The sequence below is a fragment of the Neophocaena asiaeorientalis genome, unplaced genomic scaffold (genome assembly GCF_003031525.2).
Source record: "Neophocaena asiaeorientalis asiaeorientalis breed wild unplaced genomic scaffold, Neophocaena_asiaeorientalis_V1.1 scaffold134, whole genome shotgun sequence".
Classification (NCBI taxonomy): Eukaryota; Metazoa; Chordata; class Mammalia; order Artiodactyla; family Phocoenidae; genus Neophocaena; species Neophocaena asiaeorientalis.
In genome coordinates this window covers 31,539,072-31,562,160 of record NW_020185339.1, presented here as the reverse complement: position 1 = coordinate 31,562,160, position 23,089 = coordinate 31,539,072, and the positions used below count along the sequence as shown (strand labels likewise).

The window sequence follows — 23,089 nt, the reverse complement described above, 5'->3', positions numbered from 1 at the left end:
ATTTGACAGGCTTCGTTGGATTGATGGGTGGGAAGGGCTCTGTGGAGAAAAAGTGTCTTTTTAATTAGAGACTTTAAGGGGCTGGAGATATTTGACAGACTGTATAGTGGTAAGGAAGAGAGAGATTATAGATTAACTAGTGCAGGGCTTACTAGTAAGAGAATCAAAGTTATAAACACTTTTCACACAAACAGAATGCGTGGAATAAAACTGTTGAAGAATTCCAGGGAGGAGCAAAGTGAGTTAGATGTTGCTAAACAGAGAAACGGTTTGGCCACTAAGAGAACCTAATGGGCTCCACAACGTGTAGTCTGGAATTAAAACACAAGGCTGAACCACATTTGGTTGCGAGGGTTCCAGAATCCCTTGACTATACATTATAGCTTCCCTAAAGTCATGAGGAAAATGTTTAGCCTTTGCTTTAGAGAGGATTCACTGACTTGAATTATCAGATGTTATGCCCTGTTTACAGCTAAACTGTGTGAAAGGTAACGCTAGCCTAATTTTCAGGTTGACCCTTTAAACAAACAGATCCACTCTTGCAGAGCAGTTGCCTGGGAACCGGCAACTTTTGAGTTATGCTTTGGAAATTGTCATGATCTGTTAAAAAAAAAAAATAACTTAGTGCAAAAAGGGAGCTGAGGGCTTCCCTGGTGGCACAGTGGTTGGGAATCCGTCTGCCAACGCAGGGAACACGGGTTCGAGCCCTGGTCCGGGAAGATCCCACATGCCGCAGAGCAACTAAGCCCGTGCGCCACAACTACTGAAGCCTGCGCACCTACAGCCCGTGCTCCGCAACAACAGAAGCCACCGCAATAAGCCACCCTCGGACCACAACGAGGAGTAGCCCCCGCTCGCCGCAACTAGAGGAAGCCCGCGTGCAGCAACAAAGACCCAATGCAACCAAAAATAAAAAATAATAAGCAGAAGGAAAAATACTCAACCTCACTAATAAGCAAAAACTTATTTGGGGAAAGGTCAGTCCATAAAAATGCTCATCATTGAAAACAAAAAAGGGAGCTGAAAGCTGCCACCATCTAATAAATACAGAAAACACTTTTACGTGTTGCACACTTCACTCTCTCGCACATTTCTTACAGAAGCATGTTTTATGTGGTGCAAAATTATTGTTTCAGTGGGGAATTATTTTTTCTCCCCAAAGTCATGGATTTCTTTTTCCCACTGAGACTAGATTGAAAGAAGGGAAGGGATGAAGAATGGTAGATTTGTCTACCAAAAATCTAAACAATGGCTTTGAGTTAATTGCTGGCCTCTGGATTGTTTTTACAAATTTTTTTACTGTGAAATATAACACCACATACAACAAAGTGCATAAAGAGTAGTTTATTATGTAACAACTGCCCAGGTCAAGAAGTAGACCTTGGTAGTCCCCCTCCTTCCCAGGCCTTTTTCCCGTCTCAGTCACAGCCTCCTCCCTCCCCCATATCAGTGACCACTATCCTGATTTTGAAAGCAGTCACTCCCTTTAAAGGTTTTTTGGTTTTATCACCCTTCCTCGCACGTTGTCCCCCCAAGCAGAGTCAGTTCTGTGCTCCCACTATACTTTTTTATTATTTCAGCCATTACTCCCGCATGTGGTATGTTGGTTTACATCTGTGAGCTCAACACCCCAAGTCAAGCAGACTTTGGCGCCTACCGATCCTAGGTCTGAATCCTGGCTCTATCACTAAGTAGCTGTGTAACTAGGTAACTCAGTTAAAGCTTTATGCATCTCAATTTTCTCATCAGTAGAACAAAGATATTACTAGAATTAGTTTTATAGATAAAATAAGGTAAATATGTCTGACAGAACGCCTATCACATAGTACAAGCTTAATATGCTATTATTGTACCATTCTTTTAGAAAACTGTGGTATGACTAAACCCGGTAATATGTGAAGAATCCAAGAATTCCTGACACACTAAGTAGGTGTGCACTGTTTGATAAAAATGAATGTTGATTAAGACCCTAAAAACAAGAGCAATCTTAAATGCTGTCACAATATCGAAGTTGGAACTAAGAGTAAACTATAAACTCAGACACTGGAGGGACTATAAATTAGGACACTTTTCAGAGAGCAACTTGGCAACATCTGTCCAAATGAAAAATGTGTATATCCTGAAATTCAATGTAACCTTGTATACAAAAAGATTGGCAGAGGTAAGTCACACAGGGTGTTAGTTAAAACATTGTTTCTAGTAACCAAAACTTGTACATAACTTAAAATGTCCATCAACAGAGGAACACGATATAGCCCCTATAAAATAGAACATGGACATGACTATACCTTCAAGTTATTAAGGGAACTAGAAATGCACAAGTTTACAGGATATAATTCATGTGCTGGGGGAAAAGATCTGTGAAAACTATTTTCCGGGAGCCTTAAAAAGCATCTTATAAATGCATTGAAGCGTTTGGGAAAAATAACTTTCTGATGGTTCTCTTTGCAGAGACAAATCAGCTTAGGAAAACAATGGAGTTTTAAACTAAATATATTGTTTTAAACTCAATTTAAAAAATTACACTTCAAGTGTATGTATATAATTACATCTTAAATTTTAGGGGGAAATAAAAACTGATCAAGATATTCTACTTACAGGAATCAATTCCCAGAAAATAATCTGAAACGGGTACAATTTATGTATAAAGATGTTTACATCAGTCATTTAATTAGTACAATTTATATTTTGCTAATTTTATTATTTATATTAGTAAAAATAGCTTAATATCCAATAGTGGAGGACTGTTTTAAGTGATGGTATATCCGTGTAATAGAATACTATTATAGCTATTAAAAGTCATGCTGCAGAATTTTTATTAAAATGGAAACTTCTCGATACATTAAGTGAAAAAGATGTTACAACACAGTTACGTGCAGTTTGATCAGCGTTAATAGTTGTTACCTTTAAGTGGTAGGATTACAGGCTATTTTTCTCCTTTTGTTTTTAGGTTTCTTCCTTCTTTTATAGATTTTTAAATTTACTAAATAAGCTTTTCTAATTTCCTACAATGATATGTAATTAGGAAAAAATGCTATTAAAATACATGCTTATAGCTGACGCCCCTTGCTTTACAACTTGGACATTTACGTTAACTGTGATGCTAAGCCTAAATACTTTGGAACAAATCCAAGAAATACTGCAACACGTTTGGCAAGAGCTTGCGTGGTGAAAGTCACCATTTCCCAGGAATCTTAATAATAAAATGTTAAAGACACTACTTTGTTTATCAAAAGAATTTATTAGAAAATATTACATACTACATATCTGTTTAATAAGAGTATTGTTTCAGTAGACAGCACTCCATCCTCATACTACAAACAATGTCTCACGGACCATGGAGCAAGCACTGTGCTTGCGAAGCTACATCTTTTGGATGGAACATTCAAGCAGTACACACTGTGGCCATTTAAAGGAAAATAATGGAAAAAATATAATTACCAGAGAAAAATCAAAACTTTTGGAATGTTAAAATAACAACTAATTTTAGTCTCAAAATTCTAGGCGTCACTATAGCCTAAAACATCAGTCAATGTGACTAGGAAGTTAGAGACCAAGGTTTCAAAGGCTAATACTGAATCTTCATAAATAACAAGAGGAATCTGTAACCCCACAAAATGTTTTTAAGTTTGTGCGCATGCAAAATTAATGTAAATTTCTGATAAAAGCAAGAATGGGAAATGTTAAAAAGCAATGTATTTTTTTTAACATAAAGCATGCACTTTCTAATACATTCTTAAATATTTCAAAGTTGATTCTAGTCCAGTAATATTCTTCATTAGCTATTTCAATTGCAGGCCAACCAGTACCCCAACCAGATACAGAGTAAGTACACTGTTGTTATTCAAGAAAGGTGGAATTAATTCTTAGCACTGCTACCAAAGATGCGAGACTTTTAACTCTTGACCACAGCACCTATTTTTCTTCAAAACTTTTAAACATGTTTGCACAAGCTAAACGGTATAAAGCAAATTTTAAACTGTCATCCAACTCCCAAATGTCACTGAAAGAAAATGTCGGAAAAATATGTTGTGTGATTAATCAATTTAGGCAATTTGCTACAAAATTTTCTAAATGTGAACCAGCTTTAACCCAAAATAGATTAAAAAGTCACACAGTTGTTTCTAGAGTTCAAAACTGAAACAAATGAGGTGTGCATTGGTATTTAAAACACTGTCTTCATATTTTATTAGAAGAAATATACTTCTAAAACTCTTTCCCCATCATAATCTAAACACAAACTTTAATTAAAAATATATATAAATCAGTAGAATACCATATTACAAATGCCCAGAAATGCAGAATAAAGATCAGAAACTGCTTGGAAATATTTCTGCCACTTTGGGGATTATACTCATAATCTAATAAAGATTATGAACTAGCACAATCACTACTGGGGCCAATATTTCAAAAGTCGCCTATCAAAGCTAGCACCAGGAGAGGATTATACACATAAAACTGAGACAGATAATCTTTACTTCAGAAAAGCACAGTCCTGAAGAGTATTGCTTTCACTATTTAGCTAGGACAAGGGTCAGTCTGTCTCACTGAGGCACAGATCCATCTTTGTGCCATTAACATCTTATCTGAAGTGCTTGCCAGTCATTTGGTATCTATTGAAAACTGTTACTGGAATGAAACAGTTTATCATGGAAATAATCCATTTTTTCTTCCAAGACGCCAAATAAAATAATAAGGCTAGAACACTTTAAACTTACCTTTAATAAAAATAGTACTAAAAAAACCCCAATCTCTAGTCCCTGAAAGCCTAAACAAGACTCCATTATTTAATTCCTCTCCTTTTTCCGAAACACCGGTTTTGATGTCTAGAATTTCGCAGCATGGTTAATGGCCACCACATGGTCACCAAATTAACACTCTATTCACTGTAAAGCATTTGGAGATTTCTAAAATGTGAGAAGAATTTCACTAGTAGTCAGATGAGCAACAATCTGGAAGCCACTGAAGCAAATGTCATGATTCTACCGTAGCCACAGGGAAGGGAGGGTCACTACTTAAAAGCAGTTCTCCAACTGGCACAATCAATTTGCCATCTCTGATAAGTAGAAGGTATTATGGAAGAACATAATTTTTACAAAGTCAACACTTTCTCCAAACAGGTCTTCTAAATTCAACAGAGCTTAGACTGCCGAAGTTGTAAATCTAGCAAATCAAATTGCTTCATCTCAACTGGGGGAAAAAAAGGCACAAAAGAAAACCAAGCAGCATAACCTTTATTTGGTGATACAACAGGTGAACAGTGTTCTAAAGTTTTGAACACTGAATTTTACTCGTGTGATAATTTGTTTTCTATCTAAGCAATTTACTCAGATGTGTGCTTTAAAAATACACAGTAGGAACCCTGCAATTGGTATGTTCTGTTATTAGAAATATTCTTCATGGTAATACATTATTTATCTTTGTATAATTAGAGAGAAAAATCATAAAGATCATACTTTATTTTTAGCCTGACAGAATAAATGTATTATATATATCTCTTCCAAAACCAGTGCACTCAGAAGTTCATTTATGCACTCCACTGTTCAAATCAGAAAGCTGTACATCTTCTTCCAGTATCCACAATATAACACAGTCCTTGTAAAAATGCACATTCCTTTAACCCCTTTACTTTCCCTTGAATTTGTTGTCTTTTTTTGGGGGGGGGGGGGAAGGGAGGAAAAGATATAGAAGTTGCGGTGCAGAACTATATTTATTTAGAGCAAAACATTATATCCTACATTAAAAAAAATAATTTTATCAAAACCAAATTTCAATCACAGTTACATATGATTTTCCATTAAAGGTACATGTTGAAATTGCACTTTGCAGGTATCTTGATAGTGTCCTTTATAGTGCTCCCCACTTCAGCCTATGTTTTTATCAGCAGACACAGGTTCTTCCAGAGTTTTCTTTTGGCTTCCCTTCCGTGAATATTTGTATTTGTCTACATAGGCTTTAACCAGATTCGCCACTTTAGTAGAATTTACTTCTCCACTCTTACTATGACAAACCTATAAAAAAAAAAAGAAGGGGGAATATTTTTCTCATACTTAAACAGATTAAAGGAAAATAGAAAGTTTTATGAAAAACAAATATGCCAAAAAGATAACCAGACATTTTTTAATGTTTCATTATCTCCTGTCGGGTACACGTTTCGTTATCTCAAAAGGTAAAAAACAGACAAGAATGGTAGAAGCTACCTCTTACTATTTTAATTAATTTAATTAATCATTCCTTTATTAAAACAGGCATGTTCAAAACTAAAGCTATGTACATAACTCCACTAAAGCTATGTACATAACTCCACTAAAGCTATAACTTACTTTATCTACTTACTTTATCTACCGCTTTCCGCACAATCTCTTTATATTCTTCCTTGGTGATATCTTTATTTTGATAAAATGGCTTAATGGCCAATTTTACCTCCTGTGCTGCTTTTTCTTGAATTTGCAATTTCTGATAAGAGGAAAATGTATAATTATTATTTGCCCAATCACGTACTTTCAAAAAAAATTCTTTAAAAATATAAAATTGAAAACACTGTACATTTACATTATTGCAAGGAACTATTCAAATATTAGTGTTATAAATACAAAATAGTTATTTACTAACACATACCAAACATTTCTAAAAATAAATATGAAATACTACCAGTAATTCAATTGGCACCAACATATTCAGACAGAACCCTTTAAGTAATATTGGAATTTAAGACTATCAACAATAAATTCCCTTCACCACTTATACAATAGAAAGCTGTTATTTTTTCATCTTTATCATATACAGAATCATGTAAGTTGCTCTCAACTTTGAACTTGCCTTGTCTGTCTTCGAGCTATCTGCGCTGGCTTCCACTGTAACACTTACTTTGCTTTCTGCCAATTTTACAGCAGCATTAGAAGCTCTGCTGTGACTTGATGACGAAGTATTACCAGAACTTGGTCCCTGAACTGTTCCCACATTTCCTGGGGCTGCTGTCGGAGCAGGCAAGACTGGTGTACTCATGTTATTACTTACATGAGAAGCACTAGGAACACCCTGTTTTAAAGAGTTATCATCAGTTAATGAATTACTTGTACTCAGTAGAAGTCTTTTAGTCACCTATTAGAAATAACATCAAAAAAAAAAATCAAAGCAATCCAATACTTAAGTACTTAAGGGAAATGCATATTTCAGGTCATTTATATCTAAAGGACTCTGAAGAAAAATGAGTAACATTCTTAAACACAGCCCCATTTAAATATTTCATGATGACTTTTAAAAAATATATATGTATTGTAACGTTCTGACAGCAACACTAAAACCAACAAGAAGCAGAGCTGCATTAATAACAGTATCTTTCCTACAAGGCTCTTGAGAGTAGATGCCCCCCCTTCAAAGACGGAGGAAAGTGAGACAGTGAAGTCAAATGACTTGCAGTGAGTTGACAGCAGAAAAAGATACAAGATCCCAAATTCCCACTCCCCTGCTCTTCCAACTCTTGCTGTCAGGATTCTAGAATTTCTGAGATGTAGACATGAAACTATGATCAACACAGTGTTTATAGATTATTACTGAAATTTTTCTATATTTAAGAAGTGCCTCAGAGGCACTTTTTTCACATGGTAAATTCATGAAAATGAAACACAGAGGGTAATGGACGATGAACAGCTTTATCTGGTGTTTGAACAAAACAGTACAAGGTTTATCACAGTACCCAATCACAACAAGTTCCCACCCCCTAAAAGTCCAGTAAATCAGGGAAAGTGTCCACCACTTGATTCTAGTTTGGCTCATAATTTGGTCTTTTTAACCTGACCTAAAAACCTGTCTGGGTATCAGCAGTAGCCTGTATGTAGCTCAGATCTGATACTATGCATTCAGTTCATTTGCTCATTTGGGAGTGGGAGGTTTGGGGAAGGACAGTGAAAAGGGGGTTACGAAGGTTTACCATAAACCTAACCGAATAAGTCACTGTGTATGGATATCCAGCCAGGAAGCCCTTTCTTGAACATCTGTCCCTAATAGCTAAATGTTTACAATGGCTATGTTGATTAAACTTGAGGTGCTGAAAACATACCTGCAATTGCTTTCCATCTGGCTGTGAAGCAATGTAGCTGACTTGCTGGGATGGAGGGGGAGGGGGTGGTGGTGGTGGTGGTCCCTGAGATACACTGGTGGGAGCAGCTACCTGCATGAGAGGTACTCCTGTGTGCAGATGCAAGGGCAGCTGAGGATGAATGTTAAACGGATTGCGCTGGAGATTCATCAAAGGAGCATGAACACCCACTGGATATGGGAAGATATTCATAGGCTGGTGCTGTGCATTCATTTGTTGCTGCATTACATTCATTTGTGGTTGCATCATATTTATAGGTAGCTGAGAACCATCACCTTGTTGGTTTGTTTGGTCTTTTAGGTTAGAATCTATCAAAAGAAAAAAGGCTTATGAAAAAAAATCATGTTACAAATTTCTTTAGCCAGAGAAACAAAGCACCACTGGTTACAATAAAATAGCAGTTAACAGAACGCCTAAACCAATACCCAATTATTCAGTTTAATCCTGTCATTCCTAAATAACGTGGGCTGATTTTCTAACTGAAAGAAAACATTCAACTAAAGTTATTTTAAAGCATAACTTCACACAATAACATCGGTCAACACTCACAAAGAATCAGTAGCTCAAGAAACTCCCTAGTTAAAGAAATAATCACATAAAATTTAAGATTACTAAATTAGAAGGTTAATCACTTTTTAAAAATCTGCAACAGAGTTTTTCTTGCAATGTTCCCAAGAAAAGTCAAGGAAAGATAAATCTTTCTTTAGCAGAGTGACTTTTTTATAGGAAAACGATAAAAAAATTTCAAGTGCAGGGCTTCCCTAGCGGCGCAGTGGTTGAGAATTTGTCTGCCAATGCAGGGAACACGGGTTCGAGCCCTTGTCTGGGAAGATCCCACATGCCGCGGAGCAATTAGGCCCGTGAGCCACAACTACTGAGCCTGCGCGTCTGGAGCCTGTGCTCCGCAACAACAGAGGCCGCGACAGTGAGAGGCCCGTGCACCACGATGAAGGGTGGCCCCCGCTCGCTGCAACTAGAGAAAGCCCTCGCACAGAAACGAAGACCCAACAGAGCCAAAAACAAACAAACAAACAAATAAAGAAATAAATAGAATTCAAATAAAACATTAAACAAAACTTTCAAGTGTGCACATCTGATATAAATGAAGCAGAATTTAAATCCTGCATAGGACCGTCTCAAATTCTTCTACTGTAGCAAATTATACTTAAAATATTTATGTCTTTGGCAAGGTTTGGGGCAGGCATGGGGTGAAAAAAGAAAATAAATATTGAAGTGTATATCTATTACACAATACAAAGTGACTTGTAAATAACTGGGATTCACTTTAACATAAAACTATAAATAGGGATTATTTCAACTCATATAAGTAAGGTATTAAATTTATAATCTCTTTCTTCAAATAAAAGTGTTGATAAATAAACACGTTACCCTGTTCAGTTGTTTCCTCCTCTTGCCTCATCCATCCAGACTGTGGACCTGAAGAATTCCTCCCTCGTCGTGAATAGTAGTTTTGTACATCTGCTGGCAGAGTCTTTCTCACAGCCCAGCTAGATGCAGATGTCCACCCCGACCTATCTGCCGGTGTATCAAATGAGAACTCTTGCTCACTTTTCCGTTTATAGGGCTGCTGTTCCACAAACTTGAAAGTCTCATTCCCTGAACTATTTGAATTCCCTGAGAGGGGTTTTCGGTTTTGCCACCTGTTTTCATTTTGATCTGTGTAGGCAAAACCACCTCTGTAAGCACCTCTGCCACGGTTACCTCTACCACGGTTCGACATCCAACCTGAACCAAAGTTTTTATTCCAAGAATTCCCTGCATTTTCATTTCTATTTTCTTCCCAATGAGAATCTTTTAACTTTTCTGGATTTCTGGTCCTCGGATCAGGCCCAGAATTTATTTTTTCTGTTACCCAACTGGGACAGTCGTTTCTATGTTTGTCAGCAGAATCTGAATCATCAGCATCTGGACTGATGTCATTTTTTTCTTTTCTTGTATTTTCATTCTGTTTCTCTGAGTCATTCTTTCTGTATCGATCATTTCCTCGTGGACATCTCCAACCATCATTTGCCCATCTTTCCTTCCATCGAGGAGAATAACTGACTCTGTCATTTCTACCAAATGATGAACTCTTACTTTTTGTTCTAGATCTTGATGGTGACCTAGAACGAGATCTGGACCGAGACCACCTTCTGGTTCTCCTTTCTCTATCTCGATCTCTCTTTGGCCCATCTCTATCACTTTCTCTTTCTCTGCTCCGGGACCTGGATTTTTCTCTTGGGGAGGAATCTTTCAGTCTTGACTGAGATCTTCTGTTCTCTCTAGAAGTGTCTCTTTTTGGGGAGAGTGATTCAGATCTTTTGCCTTCCCTAGTGCTATCTCTTTTTGGAGATCGAGACTGAGATTTCCTCCTTTCTCGTGGGTCCTTTTTTGGGGACTGAGAACGAGATTTTCTCCGTCCTCTTGCAGATTCTTTCTTGGGAGATGGTGATCGAGACTTCCTGCTTTCTTTTCCAGTTTCTCTCTTGGGAGATGGAGACTGAGACCGCTTCTTTTCTCGTGCAGTGTCTTTGTTGGGAGACCAGGTTGTAGATGGAGAATGAAATCTAGATCTTCGAGTACGAGGCTTTTTGGCTTTATCTATCGTATCTATTGGGATTTCAGATGGCTGAGACACAGTTTCAACCTTTTCATTTGAAGGACCAAAAGATGACATATTCTTTTGGGAACTGTGCTCCACATAACTTTCATTCAATTGTTTAGCATCAGTACTTACAGACGGTTCGAGTTCAGATTCATTCTGGTCACTGCAAAATGAATCACATTCCATAGGTATCATTTCATTATTGTCCTCACTAAAATGCTTCTGAATCAGTGCAACATGTGTTTTAGGCAATTCTGTAGATCTGGGATGTTCAACCAGAGATTCAGTCTTTTCTTCGAAAGATTTGTCCAATTTGGTGTTAAGATTTTTTTTTAATAAATTGTTTTCAGAGTCTTGAATACTATCGAAATTTTCATTCCCTGAAGTATCACATGTTGCAATTATTTCTGCATCTTCATTTTCAACATGCCCAAGCAAATGAACCTCTGAGCTCTCAACAGATTTTTTGTCCACTGTTTGTATAATTCCACCCTCAGAAGATTCTAATTTGGGGCTGTCAATAAGATGTTCTGTTTTTACTGTAGAATCTTTATGATCAATAATTTTTACTATAGGACTCTCCATAACTTTTTCTTCATTAACCGCTGACTCTGCATTCTCAGGGATCTCACCTAGGCTTGATATAGGTTGGTGTACTTCAATTTCAGATCCTGAACATGTAAGAAAATCATTTGGAAGATGATCTGTACATCCATCAGCTTTTACTTCTGATTCTGAAGGGAAAGCTATTTGGTCTTGATTTTCCAATGGGTCACCTCCTTTTTCAGAAGCATTCTTAGAAATCTCACTTTCCAGACATAACATATTAGCCTCTATACCTGTATTCTCAACTTTTTGAATTTCCTCCTCCTCTCCAACTAGCACAGGAGGACCTTGGGTACCAGATTCAGAATATAAAGGTTCTACTCTTTCCTCTGTGTCATGGGTCTCGCTACGTTCCTCACTTTCTTCCACTGGCTCACGGCAACGTCTCAAGCCATCAGCAGACTCTTTTTCTGTATTCATCTGCACAGTGCTACTACTTTCTACATCTGACTGATGTTCTTTCTCTAACACAGGTGGTATGTCAGATTCTACTATTTCTTCATCTACTGAATCACTGGAAGATGATTTTTCAGGGGGAGGTACAGAGCTCCGAAGTTTCTTTTTCAGTAAAGGTAGTTTTCTTCCTCTTCTTACAGACTTCCGTTTTGGAGCCTGCCTTGTTTGCTTTTCTGACTCACCTGAAGAGGAAACACTTACAGATGGATTATTACTATCTGGGGCATCACACCCAGAATTATTTGATACTGGGGACCTCTGAGACTGACTGACTGGTTCAGCTCTCGTGTTACGTGTAGATCTCCTTGTAGGAGTTGTTGCTGCTGGTTTTCGTCTTGATCCTCTGGTGTTTGAGGTACCAGAAGTTTGCTTCTTCTCTTCTCCTTCTTGAGTATGTGCTAATGCATATCCTTTGCAAGAAGTACCTAATAATACATGTTTTTTAAAAAGTAAAAATTGTATGTTTCAAAAAATGATAATAGTTTGGCTTAAGCTTATTTTAGCATAAAATAGACATCTTTAACAGAGTGAAACAAAATATACTTGTGAATCAAATTATAAATAAATGCATAGCTACTAACACCTGAGTAATACCAATTTTTTAGTGCTACTGAAATGAGTTATCCCAAGATTTGAATCCATGTGGGCAATTTTATAGGGAAAACAACAAAAGAAAATATGTTTCGTCTGATAACTGCCATTTGCTTAATGAATCAATAGGCAAAAGCAAGAGACAACAGCTATCCACAAATAGTAGAGACTCAAACTATTTGTTCATAATTAATAGGAGATATTACTTTAAAGATTATGGTTTGAACATTGAAGCCCTAAATAGAAAGGAGACTTCTAATCAGTTCCTCAAAGACATGAAGCTGTAATTTCTTAAAAGGAATTTTCTAGTTGGGACAATTTTAAAGTCAAGTCACTGTACAAATATTTATAAAAATATCTAGGACTTACTATCTATACCTTAATTTACACTTTTTCTAAGTCATCAACACTCATTCTTTTTATGAGACTGAAAGAGGCTAATAACTTTTTTTAAACTAGAAAGAATTTCAAAAACTTTACCAAAATTTTCTAAAGATATGGTACTTGTTGGAAAAATAGTTCTTGGCAACACAGAGGAGGAGATGAGAGGAAGCACTTCTGTTTCAATATTCCAGGGTATAAAACTAATTCTGAAAATTCAAAAAAAAAAAAAGACATTTTTGTTTAAATGGTTTAAAAATTAAACCAGCAATTTAAAGGTACTAATTTTCCAAATCAGGTTAGCGACATTAAAATACAGGGTGCTTAAATTATTTTCTGCCAAATAGCTAAAAATGTAAGCTCAAGGTTACTCATTGTTCAAAGATGGTTACCAACTGGCTGCAAAAAACAAAAAACAGAAAACATTTTAAAAGCATGTTTTTTGATAAATTAATAGCAAAGGGAGATCAAAGGCAACTTAATACATAACAGTCGTTTCTTGTTTAAAGAAGTTAATGCAAGACTTTGTCAAAAAATTTTTTAGCCTTTTTTTCCACCACTCTAAAAAATAATAAATTTGGATAATAAAATGCAGATAAATAAAATACACAAATGAAATGCACAGATTTTAGGTTCACAGTATGATGACTTTTGACCAATGTATACACCTGTATAACCTCCACCCCAAACAAGAAATAGAACATTTCCGCCATCCCAGAAAGCTCCTTCATGCCCCTTGCTCCAGCCCCCCTCCACTTCCAGGCAACCAAAGAGATAATTTAGTCGAGTTAATCAAATCAGGTTTTAAAGAAATTATCAAGGTCAAAGGGGAATCAGTCCATACATTTTTAAAAAGTAACAAAAACTGAAAGTAAAACTACATCACTTGAATTTTGAATGTGATAAACATTATGGATGTTTATCACATTTTTTATTAGACTTCTTTATGTTTTTACAGCATATATCAAGGCCAAAAACATCAAAATAAATACATTTTTAAAAAGGAAAAAAACCACCTGATTTCTATTGCTATGTTATATTCTAAAATTCCTCAATCTGAGGATGATGGCTCTTCAAGGTTCCCAGGGTCTCTATGGACCTGCTAAGACGCCAAAGTTTCTTCATTCACAACCAATCCACCCTCAGCTTCTTCCTACTCTGATTCATATTTTGTTCAGTCAGGTCTCATAACAAAAGACTATCTCACCCAGTCTAAGGCGAGATTCTGGAGTAGGAGGAAAGAAGCTTGAAGAACAATGTGCAACTTGCACATGTACACAGAAAACAGCTCTAAGAAAAGGTTTCGGATTATACACATCTGGACTTTCTAATTTTACTTATGTTCCACTGTTATTCCTAGAGGGTGAAGGCCCTTCGCAGAACTGTATTACAGTGATATCTAAAAGTTACAGTATGTTACAGGAATGAATATAAAACTCTGGCAAGGAACTTGGTCTTTACATAGGAACCTGATTTAAGTATACATTGTGTACCTACCAATGTGTTAACAGCTTCAGAAAAAACTAAGAAAGAAAGGGCTAGATTACAGAAAGTCATGAATGCCAGGGCAAAGTAGGGACTTGATCAAGTAGTGATTTAGAATAACACTGTGGAGATGGGAAGTGTCATGATAAAATCAGTGCTTCAGCTAATAGCACACAGGGAAGACTGGAATGGAGGAAAAGACAGAAGAAGGATGGAAGATCTGAATGCTGTTACTAATAATGAATCTTATCATTTGGGTGCTCTCCCTGTTAAAGTAACCAAATATCTACATTTATTAAACAAATAAATAAAATATTCTTTACTTTTCAAGGGGTTCTTTAAATAGGGGCTTTTCATTAGGCAACTGAAACACCAAAGTTGAATTAAACAAAACTCTCTTAGAAACATACCCATTGAATAAGATACCTCTGTGCCTTATTAATGATATCTTATGCACATGTTAGCATGTAGACACTTTGGTAAACAATTTTTTTTTACCTTCCAATTCCAGGTAATGTATCAGGAAACCATGACAATTCCAGTTCCTGTCTCTTCTGCCTAATCAACGCACTGATTTCATTGACTTCTATAAATTCTGTACTAAAAGATAAATTTTAGACCCTCATCAGAATTCCAAATATTTAAGTTCAGAATAACAACTGGGTTATACCATAAATAGCAGAAGTTTTTATACCTAGCATTATAAATCACATTTTTTAAAAAAAAGAACATTTTTCTATTTAAAAACTTTCAAAATGAACTCATTCCTAAACTAAATTTTTTATATTATAAATCTAAATTGTACTAATCTGATTCATAAAAATAACACTTGAATTTCTATCTTGACAGAATTTTTAAAAAGTCAATTCAGACTAATAGCCTTATTATTGAGAGAAAAAAGCAACACTACTTCTATCCCATGAACCAAAGTTGCAGCAAGCACTTCCAGCCAAAATTCTAGGTGCAATAGTTTGCCATCTGAAACTAAGCATAAGACAAAAGAAGAAAGTAAAGGAAGGCATGGTTATTTTTGTAACTAAAAATGGGTACAGTTCAGTTTTTCAAAAGGCTACTCGGATGTAATTGTTTTCTTTGGTACCTTGCCAACCTCTAAAATTAAATCACAATCTTAATCTGTCTCGTTCATTCAACCAACTCCATGTGATTTTAAAACTCCAACCTAATCTTCAAATTCCACAAACATCTACTCACGATCTATAATGCCAGCTACTAAAGGATTCCAAGATGACTGAGTCTACTCTGAAAGTGTTCTGCTTTATTAGGTACTTCCCTCATCATTTAACAACTAGCCTACTTCTCTATCACATAAAAACCTTGTGTAGAACAACTAAATTTATTATTAAGGAAAAGGAAGACCACTAGGATAGGCAGTCACTGCATAACAGAGGGTCACAAAGTAACAGGTTTCCCTTTGTTTATTTGCCAAAAGAAACAAAAACATAAAACAAGGTGCTTTCATAACGTTTGTTGAGCCAAGTTTAAATTTCTACCAAAAGTTAACTTTAATAACTAAAATATCAAATATAAAAAGCATAAATTAAAAGCAGAAAATACTAACCAGTAAGCTGTACTGGTAAAAGAAGATTCTCCAGTGTGACTACTAGAAGAGAAGATATTGGAGAAAAAATTTCTGAAGCACTGATTTGTACACGGATTTGATCTTTGAGGCTAGAAAAGTAAAGAGAGGTTGGTGTTACAGCAAACAAAATCTTTCCATAATAGGTAGGTAATATTGGGTTAGCCAAAAAGTTCATTTAGGTTTTTCTGTTAAATCGTACTGAAAAACCCGAACGAACTTTTTGGCCCACCCAATAGTTATATTTAAATATTTTGATATACCTGAGGCACTAGAGTTATGTACCAAAACAATAATAAACTGTTATTAATCTAAGAAAAATATTTTTCTTTATTTCAACAAACCTTATTTGTCTTTATTATTGCATTTTCTTTTCCTCCCATTTCACTGTATTTAGAGTTTCCTGTACAAAGACACAAAAAGATCTTGCCTTAATTTTTATTTTAAAAGGTTTTAAACGAGTATTGATACTGGCATATTGACAAGAGAAGGTTAAAATGTGTAGAAAAGTTGTATTTAAAATAACAGTACTTGCATTTATATAATTTTTTTTAATGCTAATTTTATCTTGTTAAGCCACAGACAAAAGGAAAATATAAGAGGGCGCAATACAGAAAACTAGTGAAGCATGTAAAATTGCTATGCTCGGAGCATTAAGTATTAAAATTCTAGTCAATATTTTCTGGCACCATGTGCAAACTTAAACCATCCTATAATGAAAAGCATATAAAAGAAGTCAAATTATTTAATATCAATAATGCACTTAATATATCCTTTCAAGTTATGACCTAAATAACAGGTACTGTTAACTCACCTCAAGTAGAAGCTGACCAGGAGAACTGGGGCCATCAGCCCTTGTCAACCATAAATTACCATTTGGCCACAGTCACCAATTTCAATTAAGTACCCTCCCCCTTCCTCCTCAAACTTTATAGAATTAGGAAAAGTAGAAGTGTTGATTAAAACAGCTTTCTGCTACAGCAACGTTTTTGGTTGTATTGCTTACGACTTATTTTTTGGTTTTACCTGTCCCATCTGAAAATTTATTTCTATGGATACATACTTCCAGGTTAAGGAAGATAAAGGAGGAATAGTTTCTACTAACCACAAAAATTGTGTTAACATCTTTATAGATTACTGCTCTTGGTTTTCTTTATCATCAAACCTGTTATTAGTCATCTCTACCTATCAATACACTTGTCTGCAATAAACTGCTGCTGGTACTGCCACTGCTCTCTCCTCAGAACTCTGGGAAAAGTTTACAGTACAATCAACAACTGGTCTTTCAATCTCCAGCCAAACTTGTCTCACAAAGGCCCTACTAACTTTGTTCAAAATAAATCAACCTGACTGACTGGGAGGCCTGTTTCCTGCCACTGCAAGATTGTAAGTATTCTGGGTTTCTTCTGTCAGTCCAGTTGGTAACAGTCTACTTTCTACTTAATAACATACTAATTTCCTTTTAAGTTACTATATAACAGTTGTATGGTTTCATGCTATTATCCATCCTTCACACACGTCCCACCCAGAACTGCTGTAACAAATGAAATTTCATGCTGGGGAGAGGGGTGCTGGCTGAGTTCCAGGAACTTATTTTCCTACCCTTTGATGTATATTTAAAAGATGATACTGACTTTTTCAAGTGGTTAAAGAAGCCAGGAATAAAAATGTGTGATAGGTACCCAGCCACATTCTTAGAAATAACAATTTCCTTCAACTAGACTGAGAATTGCTGTGTTGTAGCTACACAGTTTTTACACCCAAAGGGTGCTAAGTTGTTCTCATTCAGGTTTCATTCACTCAATACTGAATAAGTACATACTGCTGACACAGCATTCCTTCACTTGGAAGCCTCTGTCAAGAAGCCACCACAGATGAAATGCTCTCTGTTAGTTTTCTGGCCAATGCTAAGTATGAAAATCTCATCCAAAAGCTATTTCACATATTTCAAGGTAATTCTCAGGTGATTATTGAGCAGCTCCAATGGTGGATTTGTCTAAACTGTGGTTTCCTAGAGACCATTTCACAAGTTCATTCTACTAATCTATCCTTTGGACAGCAGTGATACATCTTTTCATTTAATTTTTATCAAAGTAATGCATGTACATACTTTAAGAAGTCAAACAGCATTTCTAGACTTATTAAAAAAAACAAAACAAAAAACTACAGCAATCCCCACTCCTGATTTCAGCTCCACCAAAGCACTCATCAAATCCTTTAGCTGTTTCCTCTCGTATTTCACCTCTTTATTTCTAAATAACATGCTTACTCTACCTTGATTTTTTTGGTTTCAGGTATTTTCCAATTTTTTTTTTCTATAGAAGATAAAGACTTCTGCTCCTCTACCCTAATGTTCTTTTGATATATCAACATTGGACATAAGCAATATTACATAATTATAACTATACAGACATTCTCGGCTGAACCATGTACTGAATTATGATTACTTTTCTTGCACAACTTCTTGCTTCTCCTAGGGATAATGACTGCTTTGTTTTCTTTTTTCTTTAATTATATTATCTACCATTAACTTAGCTAACTCTACAACAAAAGTATAAGTCTCCTCTTAATACACTCAAATACATCAATTCATCCATCAAGTTTGCTCCCCACTCTCTTGGAAATACTCTTCTTTTGTCTTGCTCCAATCTGAACGGACAACTCTCTAAATGCTGCTGTTCAACCGTCATTCTGAGACTATCCTCCATCATCGGCACGATCCCCTTTTTTCCTGGGTCGAAACTCATTTTATTATTTTTCTCCTTTCTCTGTTTCTTTTGGGAACTCATTTTCTGAATCTCACATTGTTCCTTTGTTTACTTTCTCATTAAGTGACACATACATATCCTCCAGTATAATTATGAGAGAGGATGTGTGAGAATGAATTTTTGAGCTCTTATGTATTTGAGAATGTCTTTATTTTGCCCTAACACTTGACTGATGGTTTGGTAGTGTACAGAATTTTCTAGGTTAGTAATTGTTTTCCCCAAAATTTTCAAGGCAGTGCTCCACTGCTCCATCTGTTGTTGCTGACAACATTCTTTTACACATGGTCTATTTTCTCTCTCTAGAAGCTCTTCAAATATTGTTATATGCAGAGTTCTAGGATTTTATAAAGCACTTAGTATAGTTCTTTCCTCATTTACTAGGTATTAGGTTAATTATCTGGATACTCATACTCTACTATTCTGGGAAATTTTCTTTTGTTGTATTTTTCTTGATAAATTTCTCCCTTTTATTTTTCCTTTCTGGAATTTTAGTACTCAGTACTGGAACCTCATGAACTAATACCCTATCACCTCTTTGACTTCTGTCCCACTTTCTGAGGTTTCTAAGCTCATCTTCCACTTCTGTTCAATACTTTAAACTTCTACTGTAATATTCTAAATTTCCAAAAGTTTTCAGTCTTTTCTTGTCTCACTGATGAAATATCCCTTCTCTTATCTCTGAGGATATTAATTTTCAAGTAGTTCCCTGTTTCCCAGCACTGGGTTTCTATCAGGTTCCTTTCCTTTGTCTCTTTATTGACCCCTATTATATTGGAGGTTCCCTCAAATCTCTGGTGATTCTTGATTGTTTGCGGGACACTAAAATACTGATTGAAGATGATGTGGATGGGTGGTCAGTGCCTTTCAATGGCTTTCACTGTAAGGTGATCAAGCACAGACCTGGCTGCTTCATTCAGAGACACCCAAATGGCAGTACCTCCAAGTCTTTTAGGCAAGACAGTATCCTGGAAGATACCTTCTATCTCCCACTTTGGGAACAAGCAAGATTGCAAGTGCTTTGGGAAATGATCATGGGTCGGGAACTAGAGCCCTCAACATCTGACTTAATTTCCTTTTCTTTACTGTTGTTTCCTCTACCCCCATGTGTGCTACAGTTTAATCTGGTTCAACCACTCATTCTAGAGAGTAAGCCTCCAGTCTTTGCCTGCATAGACTCCTTCCCCTACACTGGCCAGAAATGTGCAGGATAAGCTTCTCCTTTAAAAAATTTAACCAGTTCTGTTTTTCAGCACAACTGCATATACCTGCTTTCAGAGAGAATAGAGGCCCCCAGACCCAAGACTAAGGTTCTATGGTACGTGAACTGATTTGATTCTTAACCCCACTCTCTCCATGAAAGGTTTGGGCTTCAGCTTTCTGCTAAGACAGTTTACCATTCACCTCAAACAACCATTTTCAAGCTTCTATTTTATGGACATCTCTTATCTGCTGTCCCTTCTCTCTAGTTCTCTTATCTTTCTGGCTTTAAATTTTAATTTTCTTTTCATTCCTTTATGGTCATTTCCATAGGGTTCTAGGAGGGATAACAGAATTAAACAGGTGCTCAATCTGTTATGCTTAACCGGAAGCTTATCTCATTCTTTTGAATTCAGTATATCCCAAAAGATGTTTCATGACAACATCTTTTTCTACAATACGAACCAGTATAACAAAGGCTCTGAGCTTAGAGCCTAGTACTTGGCAGGCACCCAATTAAAAAACTTCGAAAAACTTGAAAAAATTAAAGACACTAAACCGCACTGCTTCTGAAATCTAGCCAAGCAATCATAAAAAGACAGATAATATTTTCTCAAGAAGTTCTTTCATAAAAATAAATTTAAATTATCCTTTGGGCACCATGGTTCCTGCTCAGTCTAACTAGGTAAATACATAAAAATGTTCTTATTTTGCACAACTTCCCACTAACTCTACCTTCACCTTAACTTTCATCTTAGTTCCTTGCTCAGTCATCAAATGCCTACATTTAAGAGTCCAAGGTTGCTTCTCTTTTGCATGATAGGTTCATTATTGCCTCTAAACTTTGAGACAATTACAAGTAACTTTACAGATTCTCTTGGTCTTCTAATGAGGCAGTTTGTTAATAAATGATATCTAAGAAATCTCAATGTGAAAATTAAAGGTTAAAACCCTTAAAGGTTCTATTCCTATAGTTATGACTTATAAACTTGAGCCTGAAAAAAAACAAAAACAAAACCTGTTCTCTATTACATTTCTGAAAGGAAACACAAAATAAAGTTAATTACAAAGTTAATTGGTCCGCTAAGTAGGGAGCAGTCTGCTATTTATATCGAGCCATTAGAAAAAGACGATAATTTGAGTTATAAAGCTTGTGGACAGCCACAAAGTGAGAGGCTTAAGATGAGTAATATTAATAATATCACACTTTAGCATTATTCTGCAGTGGTAAGAGGCATTAGACATAAGAGTCAGAAGACTGGATCAAATTCTGTCTGCTCCAACTGTGTGATCTTGGCCAAGATATTCAGCCTTTTAAAACTGTTTTAAAATTTATGATTATGAACAATTTTGAACATTCCATAAAGTACAAAAAATGACACCTACAGGGCAGGTTTAACTGTTAACATTTAGTTATTTTACTTTTATATTAATCTTTGTTTCAGTCTCTTTGCCTTCAAGAGAAAACTACTTTCCTAAAATCGTCTTTTATTTTCAGGCATCTTTTTATCACTAAAGCTTTCTGAAGTTTGTTTGCTGTCTGTTACAGGCATACATCAGTTACCTTTTATCATCAGGTAGCTACAGCCAAGGACAATCAAATACTAAGTACTTAATTACCATTACCACTTTGTATGATACCCTGGAAAATGCCATACAGAAAACACAACTATTCACAACTTAAAATCTTACTAGGAAAAAAAAGCCACAAAACAAGCTAATATACTTTATTTCATTGAAGTGAACGTAAGAACTTGAATTATTTTATGCAGCACTATCAGGGGAAAATGGCCAATTAAATTCTCATAGTACATTTTTTTAATTACAGAAAATTTCAAAAAAACACAAAATAGAGCAAATAGCATAATGAAACTCCATTATACCCATATCCCTGCCTCCACAATTATTAATTCACATCCACTGTTAATTTATCTACTACCTTCTCAAGTCATTTTGAAACAAATTCTAGACATCATATCATTTTAATGCACAACTATTTCAGTAAATAACTCTAAAATATAAGTGTTCTTTGGGGAAAAAAATAACATTAATACTATTATTACAAGTAAACAAAAAACTTCCAATAACTCCTTAATACCAAACACCTAAAGTTCAATTTTCCCCAACTGTCCTTAAAGTTTTATATATATATATATATATATATATATTTTTTACTTTCTTTTTACAACATGTCACAATAAGGATCCAAATAATCCAACTGTGACTAGTTGAATCTTTCTTTTGTCTCTTTTAATCTACAGGTTCCCTCTCCCACTTTTAAACTCCTTGGAACTTTTTGACAGAAGAAACCAGGTCATTTGTCTATGGTCTACATTTTGTTGATTGCATCTCCTTGTCACTTAACATGCATCTCTGTCTCTTGTATGTCTTATAAATTAGTAGTTAGATTTCTTAATCAGAAATGAGAGGCCCGTGTACCGCAAAAAAAAATTAAAAATAATAAATAAATAAACATTCCTTTACTACCTGTTCAATTACCTTGATGTATAGTTTATATACAAAAGGCAAGGTAGATGCTTGTATCTTTCCTTTCATATATTGGTTTTAAAAATGAGTTAACTTCCTAGCAGCCTCTAAAATAGACCAATTTGTGTTTGTTTACTTATAAGGCAGCATGATGAACTCATGAACTTAAACATATCTGACAGGTTTCAATAACTGTCCTTGACAGTTACTGAAGTTATTATCCTCTTCATGCTCAGATTGTTCCATTTTTGCCTAAAGGGAGCCCAATCTAGTTGATTCTTGAGACTTTTTGTTACGATCCTAGCACTGCTTTGAAAGTTTACTTGCCTTCTGTTAAGAAAAAAATATTCTAGGCACATCTTATTTATTTACTATCTCAAACCTGGAAACAGTCATTTATTTCAAGGAGGCCTGGTTCTTTTATTAGGAAATGTTATTTGGAGAACACAATCTCTGCATCAGAGTTGGGTCACAGTGATTTCTCATCACTTAGAAATTTTATTTCGGAATTACTGAAAGAGCTGTTTTTGACCACCAAGCTGTTTTGGCCACCAAGTTTGTAATGAATTTTTTACAGCAGCCCTAGGAAACTAATATAGACCTAGGTACAGTTTTTAATTGACTAATAAAAGTGAATATACAGGCATAATAAATTGGTTAAGGCATTCATAAAACTTCTTTACATGCAAAATCCAACTTTTTCTAATTATTTTTCAACCCAAGTTTGTTGATAACCATTTTTCACATGATATCATCCTCTATGCTATCAAGAACAGTGGTGATTTGTGGAGAATACAGTCAATAAGTTATGTAATATC

General features: G+C 35.5%; 1 protein-coding gene across 4 annotated transcripts in view; it reads right to left on the bottom strand.

The window, feature by feature from the left end:
* Positions 1 to 3,221: 3,221 nt before the first annotated feature.
* Positions 3,222 to 23,089, bottom strand: part of SCAF11 (SR-related CTD associated factor 11) — a 73,214-nt gene continuing 53,346 nt past the window's right edge. For 2 of the 4 annotated variants that reach the window (XM_024736413.1, XM_024736414.1), the window contains 9 exons: positions 16,164 to 16,222; positions 15,802 to 15,911; positions 14,721 to 14,822; positions 12,837 to 12,946; positions 9,488 to 12,190; positions 8,060 to 8,406; positions 6,820 to 7,038; positions 6,337 to 6,456; positions 3,222 to 6,011 (listed from right to left, as the gene is read on the bottom strand). In XM_024736413.1, coding sequence (XP_024592181.1) covers positions 5,865 to 6,011; positions 6,337 to 6,456; positions 6,820 to 7,038; positions 8,060 to 8,406; positions 9,488 to 12,190; positions 12,837 to 12,946; positions 14,721 to 14,822; positions 15,802 to 15,911; positions 16,164 to 16,222 — 3,917 coding nt within the window. In that variant the 3' untranslated portion in view covers positions 3,222 to 5,864. The remainder of the gene's footprint in view (positions 6,012 to 6,336; positions 6,457 to 6,819; positions 7,039 to 8,059; positions 8,407 to 9,487; positions 12,191 to 12,836; positions 12,947 to 14,720; positions 14,823 to 15,801; positions 15,912 to 16,163; positions 16,223 to 23,089) is intronic. The other 2 variants (XM_024736415.1, XM_024736416.1) reach the window with 2 other exon arrangements.